General features: G+C 35.6%; 1 protein-coding gene across 1 annotated transcript; it reads left to right on the forward strand.

Annotated features, from left to right (window-relative positions):
* The first annotated feature begins 1,229 nt into the window (after positions 1-1,229).
* On the forward strand, positions 1,230-2,165 carry LOC102249165 (olfactory receptor 6C2). The gene has a single exon (XM_005876686.1). The coding sequence runs from the start codon at positions 1,230-1,232 to the stop codon at positions 2,163-2,165; it is 936 nt and encodes a 311-aa protein (XP_005876748.1).
* Positions 2,166-11,363: the final 9,198 nt, after the last annotated feature.

The raw sequence follows: 11,363 nt of genomic DNA on the forward strand, positions 1-11,363 counted from the left end.
GGATAGAGAAGATCATCGGTTTTATTTGTGACAATGGATTTGCAGTTCATGTTTAATGTTCAAATAGATATGTCAGATTGCATCTGAAAATCAGAAAGGACTATTACAAAATAAAGATACTGATCCTATATATCTATATAATAAAAACCTAATATGCTAAGTGTCCAACCATTTGTTTGACCATTCAACCAGTCGCTATGATGTGCACTGTCCACCAGGGGACAGATGTTCTGACTGGTAGGTTAGCTTGCTGCTGGGGTCCAGCCGATCGGGACTGAGAGAAATGGGCCTGAATGCCCTGGAGCACTCCTGCAGTCCCTCTCCGGCCCCAAGTGCACTGGTGGGGTCCCTAGGCCTGGTCTGCACTCTCTCATAATCCGGGACCCCTCGGGGGGTGTCCAAGAGCTGGTTTTGGCCTGATCCCCGCAGGTCAGGCCGAGGGACCCCCCTACCGGTGCACGAATCTGTGCACCGGACCTCTAGTTTAGTAATAATCACCTGTAAGATGATATTTCAAAACACAGGAATTGATGAAAATACATAAAAAATATAAATATGGTGAAAAGTGAAAAGAGGTGAAGAAAACAAACAGATAAAAAGGTCAGAGAAATATACCATCTTTGAAGTTTATTAGAGCACTTCATAAAAGTATAAATGTATATTGTGCATAAATATAAGTATATTGTGTATTAAGATAGTTTATATTCTGTGCCACTGTGAATTATGCGTGATTACTTAGGGACAGAGAAACCATAGAAGGAGGCAGTGTCAGGAAAAGAGCTGAAAAAATATGTGTGTGTGTGTGTGTGTGTGTGTGTGTGTGTGTGTGTACGTGTAGGCATGATAGAGTTTAGAGGTGTTCAGGAGAGAAACACACAAGTATGCAATAAGCAAAAATAGAAAACAAAATTCTTTAATCATAGAGCTGGAACAGAGACTTCAAGTGACTACAGAGAGTGCATAGAGAGCCCAAGTTATCTGACTAATATTGATACATTAGGGAACAAAGCATCAAGCAAATACATCAAACAGAATTCTTGAAAGTCAAGATATTTTGCTCCTATTAAATGACAGACCCATAGGTGTGAAAAGTAGTCCTTTTCAGAGTAGCATTTAAATTGTAAGTATTTTTAAATAATTTTTTAAACCTGAATATGATAGGTTTCATACTTTTTAAATAATCTACAAGATGTCTCAATGTTACCTGCAGATATAATCAAGAATCAGCAATGGGAAACGGTACTGTAACAACATTCATTCTGCTGGGCCTGACAAGTGACCTTCAGCTGCAGGTTCTGATTTTTGTCTTTTTCTTTCTCACCTACATGCTGAGCATAACTGGGAACCTGATTATCATCTCCCTCATCTTACTGGATTCGCATCTTAAAACAGCCATGTACTATTTCCTACAAAATTTCTCCTTCTTGGAGATCTCGTTCACATCTGCTTGCATTCCCAGATACTTGTATAGCATAGCCACAGGTGACAAGCTCATTACCTACAATGCCTGTGCCGGCCAAGTGTTTTTTACTGACCTCTTCGGTGTAACTGAATTTTTCCTCCTGGCGGCCATGTCCTATGACCGCTACGTGGCCATCTGCAAGCCCCTGCATTATGTGACCATCATGAGCAGCACAGTCTGCAGAAGACTTGTCTTCTGTTGTTGGGTGGCTGGTCTATTCATTATAATCCCCCCACTGAGTCTAGGCCTAAATCTGGAATTCTGTGATTCTAATGTCATTGATCATTTTATCTGTGACGCAGCTCCCCTCCTGAAAATTTCTTGTTCAAATACTTGGTTCATGGAACAGACTGTCATGATTTGTGCTGTGCTGACCCTTCTAATGACACTCATGTGTGTAGTACTGTCCTACATTTATATCATCAAGACAATTTTGAGATTCCCTTCTGTTCAGCAAAGGAAAAAGGCCTTTTCCACCTGTCTTTCCCACATGATTGTGGTCTCCATCAGCTATGGCAGCTGCATCTTCATCTATATCAAACCTTCAGCAAAGGAGTCAGTGGCTATTAACAAGGGTGTGACAGTACTCACTACTTCCATCGCTCCACTGCTCAACCCTTTCATTTACACCTTGAGAAACAAGCAAGTAAAACAAGCCTTCAATAACTCAGTCAAAAGAATTGTGATATTTTCTAAGAAATAAGAGAATGTGAAACCAAATAAACACCTATATAATGCACTCTTACCAAATCATACTCAGGTTCACTTATTCAAAACACTTATTCATCCTGATCTAGTGACATCTTCCTCACAACTTTCTTTTAAGACCCTTTTATACACAGGCATATTAATAGCTTCTTTATCTTTATTGTTCAAACTATTACAGATGTCCCCTTCCCCCACCACCGTTGACCCCCTCAACCCCGCTTCCACCCCCTCTTCAAGCTCCCCAGGCCACTACACACTATTGTTTGTCCATGGTCTATGCATATATGCATATAAATTATTTGTTTAATCTCATCCTGCACCACCATCCCCATACAGGGCAGTCTGTTGCATGTTTCAATGTCTCTGGATCTGTTTTGTTCATCAGTTTATTTTCTTTAAATTTAAATCTTGATTTTGCCTCCAAATTAGGAATACCATATCTCCAAATTAGAAGTATAAAAAGAGAAATACATAGGCTAGTAAAGATTTACATTTTCCAGCAAGAGAGTACATAACAGTGGCCATTGTTTCATCCAATCCAAAACTTTTAAATGATTTATTCATTGATTCACTTAACAAATATGTATTGGGTACTTTCTTTGAAACAGCTACTGTTTTAAGCACTAAAAACAGAGAAGGATCAACCAACCAGCAAAAACTTATTCTCCTATACCAGTGATGGCGAACCTTTTGAGCTCTGCCTGTCAGCATTTTGAAAAACCCTAACTTAATTCTGGTGCCGTGTCACATATAGAAATTTTTTTATATTTGTAACCATAGTAAAACAAAGACTTATATTTTTGATATTTATTTTATATATTTAAATGCCATTTAACAAAGAAAAATCAACCAAAAAATGAGTTTGCGTGTCACCTCTGACACGTGTGTCATAGGTTCACCATCACTGTCCTATACCTTCAAGGGTAAACAAAACCAATTCTATGTTAAATAAAGCAAAATGGTTAACTTGCACTCAAATAAATGTTTTACCATAAAAGGGGATATAAATCTCATAACGGGGAAAACATCTGAAGTACTAAAGCTTAAAAATTATAAGATTTGTGTCATATCAAATTGCTAATAACCAAAACTTTTAACTGTTATTCCCTTTCCTCAAAAAATCCATAAAGTTAAAGGAAAGATAGTGACAATAGATAATTACTATTTTGAGGAATTTAAATATTTTGGTATTACGAAAACTTTGCCAGATGTAGACACATATACTGAAATGACAACACAGAATGTCACTAAAACAGAACAGTTTTTAAAAGGAATATGGAAAGCTGTAATTAAAGTATTACATCTTTTCTTATATGTGAAAAGTTATACATGGGAAGAACACAAACTCTTTACCACATTTCCTCCAAAAAAATAGAAGTTCATAGGTTATCATCTGTAACTATTTCCCCATCCCACTACACTTGAGACTCCAGAAATTTGAACCTACATTTTCCCTCTGCTTTCATGTCGTCTTTTATATATTCTGTTTCTCTGTCGAAAATATTTTCCTCGTTCTTTGTTGACTCACAGTTTTCTCCTTAATTTTTTTAATTTAGAAGGCACTCGGGTTATTTAAAAATTAAATATAAAGCTGCTATGTGAGCCAGCAACTCCACTTCTGGGTATTTATCTGAAAGAATTAAAATCAGGAAATTAAAGAGACATCTGCACTCCTATGTTCATTACAATACTATTCACAATAACTAAGATGTAGAAACAACCTAAACATCTGTCGACTGGTTAATGGATAAAAACAAAATGTAATATGAACATAGAGCAGAATAGTATTCATACTTTAAAAGGCAGAAAATTTTGCTCTGGCCAGGTGGCTCAGTTGTTTGAATCATCGTCCCATATACCAAAAAGGTTGTGGGTTTGATTCCTGGTCAGAACACATACCTTGGTTCCGGGTTCTATCCCTGGTTGGTGTGCATATGGGAGACAACCAATCGATGTGTCTCTCACACATGGTTGTTTCTCTCTCTATCTCCCTTCTTCTCTCTCTAAAAATCAATAAACATATCTTCAGGTGAGGATTTAAAAAAATAAAGAAAAAGAAGGAAATTTTGCAACATGCAACAACATGGATGGACCTTAAAGACATTATGCTAAGTAAAATAAGCCAGACACAAGACAAGTACTTTATAAACCCACTTACACGAAGTATCTAAAAAGTCAAATTTATAAAATTAAAAACTAAGATGGTGGTTACCAGATTCTGAGGGATGGAGAATAAACAAGCATATGTTTCAGTTAAGATGAATAAGAACTAAAGGTCTGCTTTACAACACTGTACCTTAAGTGAAAAATAATGTACAATTTTTAAGAAGAAACATCTCATTTCCAGTGTGAATTTTTTAAGAGGAAAGATGTGTTAAGTGCTCTTACCACAATAACTTTTTTCAAAACCACACACACATTTTTTAAATAATAAAGAAACAAGCACATATAAATACAATTTTAAGGAAATACCAAAATCTAGCTTGATGCTAGTTAATTTGCCTACATTTGATTACCAAAAGGTTGTGGGTTCAATTCTCAGTCAGAGCACATACCTAGGTTGTGGGTTCTATCCCTGGTTGGGATGTGTATGGGAGGCAAACAATCAATGTTTCTCTCTCACCTCAGTAAATTTAATTTTAAAAAGACTCCCAACAACAACAAAAATGTTCTGAGTCAGAAAGCTTCACAGGTGAATTTTATGAAGCATTCAAAGAAGAACTACCACCTATCCTTCTCAAATTATTAAGAGGAGGGAGGACTCCTAAGCTCAATTCATGAGGCCAGAATTATTCTAATACAAAACCACATATGAAAACTACAAAGAAATAAAATTATATGCCAACATTCCTGGTGAACATAGATTCAAAAATCCTCAACAAAATATTAGCAAACAGAAATCAGGAATACATTGATAAGATCATACATACACCATCATCAAATGAGGTTCATTCCTAGGATGCAAGATTGGTACAGTATCTGCAAATCAATTAATGTGATAAGTCACATAAATAAAATGAAGGATAAAAATTATATGATCATATCAATAGATGCAAAAAAACATTTGACAAAATCCAGTACCCATTTATGATTAAAAAAAAAAAACTCAGCAGAATGGGAACAAAGGGAACATACCTCAACATATGTCATTCCATATATAACAAACCCACACACAACAGGGGAAAATTTAAAGTGTTTCCCTTAATATCAGGAACAAGACAGGGATGTCCTTTTTTGTGATGTTTATTCAACACAGTATTTGAAGTCCTTTGGTTTCCAAAGCGGAAGGGGTTCAAGAACTAGTGAAAAAGGTGAAGGGATTAAGAAGTACATTGGTAGTTACAAAATAGTCATAGGGATGTCAACACAACATGGGGAATATAGTAAAAAATATTGTAATAACTATGTATGGTGCCAGGTGGGTACTGGAAATACCAGGGTGAACACTTTGTAAAGTACATGCTTGTCTAACCACGATGCGGTGTACTTGAAACTAACACAAAATAATATTGAATGTAAACTATAATTGAAAAATAAAATGTTTAAGGAGACTAGACTGCAGGTAGTGAGCACACAATAGAGTATACAGATATAGTATTATAGAGTTCTACACCTGAGATTTATATGTTATTAACCAATGTTATCCCATAAATTTATTTTTTTAAATACTATCTTGCCCTGGTCAGTATGGCTCAGTTGGTTGGAGTGTTGTCCTGTGCACCGAAGGGTCACTGGATCAATTCCCAGTAAGGGTGCATACCCAGGTTGCGGGTTTGACCCTGTAGGGGTGCATACAGGAGGCAACCATGCAATGTTTCTTTCTTACATCGATATTTCTCTTTCTCTTTCTCTTTCTCTCTCTCTCTCTCTCTCTCTCTCTCTCTCGCTCGCTCTCTCCTTTCCTCTCTCTCTGAAGTGTCCAGATATCTTCAGGTGAGGATTAAAAAAATACTATCCTATATAATAAAAGCCTAATATGCTAAGTGTCCAGTCATCGAGTTGTCCATTCAACCAATGAAAGCGTAATATGCTAATGATATGCTAAGGCTGCTCAACCGCTTGCTATGACATGCACTGACCACCAGGGGGCAGACGCTCCGACCAGTAGGTTAGCTTGCTGCTGGGGTCTGGCTGACCAGGACTGAGTGAGACAGGCTGGACATCCCCTGGAGCCCTCCCACTTTTCCTCCCCAGCTGGCCAACTTTCCGCATCCCTCCTTGGCCCCGATCATGCACCGGTGAGGTCCCTCAGCCTGGCCTGCACCCTCTTGCAATCCAGGACCCCTCAGGGGATGTAGGAGAGCCAGTTTGGGCCCTATCTGGCAGGCCAGGCCAAGGGACCCCCACTGGTGCATGAATTCATGCACCAGGCCTCTAGTCTTTACATAAATTCATACATGACCATATCTTAGGAAGTGCTGACAGGGGAAAATGGAAATAATAGTATTTTTATTTTTTAAATATTCATAAATATTCATATAGTTCAGCGGTTCTCAACCTGTGGGTCGCCAACCTGTGGGTCGCGACCCCCTTTGGGGATCGAACAACCCTTCCACAGGGGTCGCCTAAGACCATTGGAAAACACATATATAATTACATATTGTTTTTGTGATTAATCACTATGCTTTAATTATGTTCATTTTGTAACAATGAAAATACATCCTGCATATCAGATATTTACATTATGATTCATAACAGTAGCAAAATTACAGTTATGGAGTAGCAACAAAAATAATTTTATGGTTGGGGGTCACCACAACATGAGGAACTGTATTAAAGGGTCGCGGCATTAGGAAGGTTGAGAACCACTGATATAGTTCTTTAAAATATAAAAAAGAATTATCACTTGCTTTGAGTTTTCTAATTTTCTATTTTGTTATCTTTTATAATGATTGAGAAAAATAGCAGGTGGAATAGAGCTGTGTGATCTTTCAGCTTCCATAGATGGTAGGGAAGAAATAAAGAAAAGGCAGACTACTTCTTGATCTCTGTTTTTTTTTTATTATTTTATCTTGACCTGTGCCTGTTGCTATTGTCACATCTTTGTGTCTCTAGAGACAGTGCCCCCACTGCTGCATCTTACAGGATTTTTGCCCTAGTTCATTACAAAGGAAACTCATTAGTGATGTTCGAACCTGTGTCACCGAGGACCCAGTTGTTTAATACTTAGTTTGAGGTACAGCAAATAAATCAAATATAAGTCTTAATAGTGTGAAAGCCTCTTATCCTATCCAGAAAAGTCATAATATCAATGATTTCAAAGCAAAAAGGGGAAATAGTTGAACAATATTTTACTTTCAACCAAGAAAGAGTAGAAAACATTTCCTAGGCATCAAGTTCTTAGTTTGAAAATCTTCTCATGTTGGAGATGAAAAATTCAAAGAGCCCTAGGTCTTCCCAGAGCACGGGTCAGGGTAAGTAGAGTCATAAACTTAAAGAAATTTTTACACAAACCTTTTTTAATAGATTCTCTTCCTCAAGTTAGCCCTTAGGGTTCTGGTTGCTAAAGAATCAGCTGAAGTTATTATTAACTTTCAGACGAGTAAGTACATTGGCTATTTCACTTACTTTCATCTTTGGTAAATCTGTGTGTTGATTTTCTTTGAGAAGATTTGACATTGACTTTACAAAATCAGATGTAATTAATATTTGAATTTTTATTATATAAAGATCCACAGATTTTTCTGAGTTGTATCATTCAATACTGCTTTTTATAGTTTGCATAAAAATACTGTGAATTTATATGCAGTGAAAAGTTATCTCTTCCACACTCTCACTTTCCTCTTTAAAGAGAAAAGTGTATATCTACATTAAAATCACCTGATATGACAGCTCTTAACATAATATTGAAAAAATTAGCTTTCTTTGCACTTTTTAAAATATAAAAATATTTAAAAGATGCAAACTACTTTTGTAAACTTTGCCTCTTAAAAACTAGCATTGATAAATGGAATAAATAAAAAATATTTTGGAACAGGGCTGCCACACAGGGTGGAGGAAAGAGCATGTTACTGTGTAAAGTTCTAGGAGCCCCTGGGTTACAAAGTACATAGCGGAGTAAGGAGGTTAGGAAGGCTGAAAAGAGCATCCTTTCCTTTAATTCAGCGGTTCTCAAGCTGTGGGTCGCGACCCCTTTGGGGGTCCAACGACCCTTTCACAGGGGTCACCTAAGACCATCGGAAAACACATATATAATTACATATTGTTTTTGTGATTAATCACTATGCTTTAATTATGTTCAATTTGTAACAATGAAAATACATCCTGCATATCAGATATTTACATTATGATTCATAACAGTAGCAAAATTACAGTTATGAAGTAGCAACAAAAATAATTTTATGGTTGGGGGTCACCACAACATGAGGAACTGTATTAAAGGGTCGCGGCATTAGGAAGGTTGAGAACTACTGCTTTAATTAAAATTATCTATTTAGTTATTATGTTGTGTCCTTACAATTCATGGGAATGTTAAAGTTCTTCAAAAATATCATTGTCATCTCTTCTTTCAAAGGATGCAACAGTAAACATTGTGGTTTAACTCTAGTTCCCAGTCATACAGTGAGAGATGACCTTGCTCTAATCTCTGGAGAAAAGGAATATTTTAAAGGAACAAATGACAGCCAATCATATAACAACTTACTAGAGTTTTGCTAGGAAATTGAAAAGCAACTTGTTTTTTATTCATTTATATGAGACGTTCAAATCCTGGAGATACTATTTCAAAACTAAAAATGTATTTGAGTATGTTAGTACAACTAAGTGTCATAGCTGAGGAAAAACTATGGAACAACCATTAAGCCAAAGCAATAATTAAAAAGTTCTTGGACTCTGGTTTTAAAGTATTATTAAAATATGCACTAAAGAGACATGATTGTAAAACTAAGAAGGGAAACATCTTTATCTGCAAGAAGACAAGGAAGAAATCCTTAGATGTAGACTGAACAGATAAATATTCCATGGTATAAATTGTGAATATTCAATGGCACCAAAACCTGTTTCAAATAAAAATGTCAACAATCTTGGGAAAAGGCACATGAAACATAGTGTGGATGCAGTCACACTTTGAGTTGAAGGAAAAGTTTATTAATCATAACTTGGTAAATGATTACAAAAGTTCTAAATTATTATCTCCTTTTTTCTTAAAATTTCATTTCCAGGAATTATCATGAAATTATGCGATGATGTTTATAAAAAGATACTTTTGAAGATATTGTAACAATTATGGAAAACAAAGAGAGACATAAAAGTGTGTTGGAAATTGATTTTAAACTTGTGGTACATTCATAAACCTATTTCAATGTAGGTGACATTTTGAAATAATAAGAACAAAAATAAAGAGGGATTTAAAAACTGGAGTCACACAAATACCCTAGATTGAAATTAAACAGGATTAAATTAAATAAATTTACCTTATAGAAATGTAAAATATTTATAATTTAAAATGAATAGCATGTGAACAAATTACATATTCAGATATGCAAATTCCTTGACCTCCAGTTTAAATATCTTACAGATTTCCTCAAAGAAACAAAAAATAGCCACCGAGAAAGATACAACTATCTGCTTGAGAGCTAAAGCAAGGAAGAGAAGCCAGTTAACAGTTTGGTAAGCAGGGAAGTAATGACATAAGCAAAAAGGGTGATAGTTCATGGTATGCATGACTTTATTCGCCAGCAAAATTATTGTTTCAAATGCAAAAAAATCCTGTGTTAAATACAACTATATGTAAAATTTACAAGTAAAAAGTAAAATAAGTGTGGCAAAGGAGTTTCAAGATGAAACTTGAATATAGGTTTGAATGTGTAGGCAAATGAATAATACATAGACATTATTATGTGTGTATGTAATTTACACAACAATATGTCTTACCATGGACTATAAGTCTCGGATTGCTAGTTTTGGTAGCTATCCCAGTAGAGAAGACAACAGTCCCTGATTTCAACAAACTCACTTTCTCAGAGGAAGTGCTAGAGTGGAAGTAGCAGTTATTTGTATGGAAGCATAAATGAGGAACACTTAACGTAGACAATAGAGTACCAAAGGACTTTCCAGTAGAAATGATGCTCAAGTGAAAATCACAAACATATAGTTACATCTGGGTAGTTTGGGAGACTGGGAAGTAAGGATGGAATGTGGAAAGAGAGAGATAAGAAAGGATTTTTTTTCAGACAGATCATCAATATGAAGTGCTTACAAGAACTACCACATAGTAAATTCTCAATAAATAGAATTTATTCTTTCTAGTATAAGGAACATGGAGCAGAAAGAAGACTATATGGGTTACACAAAGCATAAGTCCCACTTGGGATTTTGAGTTCACAGCACATAAATTATCTGTAAGAGGCCAGAAAATAACAACTGCCATATACGAAGCCTGTACCATGCATCAGATTTTATTGCACAAAACAAAGAGGTACATAAAAGTGTGTTGGAAATTAATTTTAAACTTGTGGTACATTCATAAACCTATTTCAATGTAGGTGACATTTTGAAATAATAGAACAAAAATACAAAAACAAAAAGGGATTTAAAAACTGAAGTCACACAAATACACTGGATTGAAATTGAATAGAATTTAATTAAATGCATTTATCTTATAGAAATGTAAAATATTTATATTTTAGGATTATCCTTTTAGGTGAATATGGTAGATACTGTTTTTATCTCCATTTTGTAGATTAACGTACTGAATGCCTGAGAAGTTGGAAAACTTGCCGACAGTCATACAGACGAAGACGGAAAAGCAGGTATTGGACGATGGAGATCTCGCTGCAGATCTGATCTTAATCTTGATGTACTGCCGCTAAGGCTAAGACTGAGGGAGACAATAAAGACATGTGCATGGAGAGTATATTTAGTAATTTAGAGTTGATTTTGGACTTAGTAATAGTGACAAAAAGGTGTCAGAGTGTTTTCCATGCTTAACTAAACAGAATGAAAGCATAAAAAAAATGTGAGTGTTTTCCAGCTGTACATCATTAGGTCTGACATTTCTTCACCTACGGCAAATACATCATGCAGTAAAATACTCTGTATTGTATATCCAGTAGACACTGAGCGTAAACTACACACTAGCAGAGAAACATAAGGAGAGTCAGAGGAGTCATCCAACAATGTTTAAGTTACATGTTAAAACATAAAAACAAAACAACATATTTGGTCATAGTGGCAAAATGTGAAATACAAGTTA

The sequence above is a fragment of the Myotis brandtii genome, unplaced genomic scaffold (genome assembly GCF_000412655.1).
Source record: "Myotis brandtii unplaced genomic scaffold, ASM41265v1 scaffold496, whole genome shotgun sequence".
NCBI classification, from domain to species: Eukaryota; Metazoa; Chordata; class Mammalia; order Chiroptera; family Vespertilionidae; genus Myotis; species Myotis brandtii.

What these genes read in the sequence shown, in the direction of transcription:
- LOC102249165 (XM_005876686.1), top strand. Translation starts at nt 1,230, where the DNA reads ATGGGAAACGGTACTGTAACAACATTCATTCTGCTGGGCCTGACAAGT.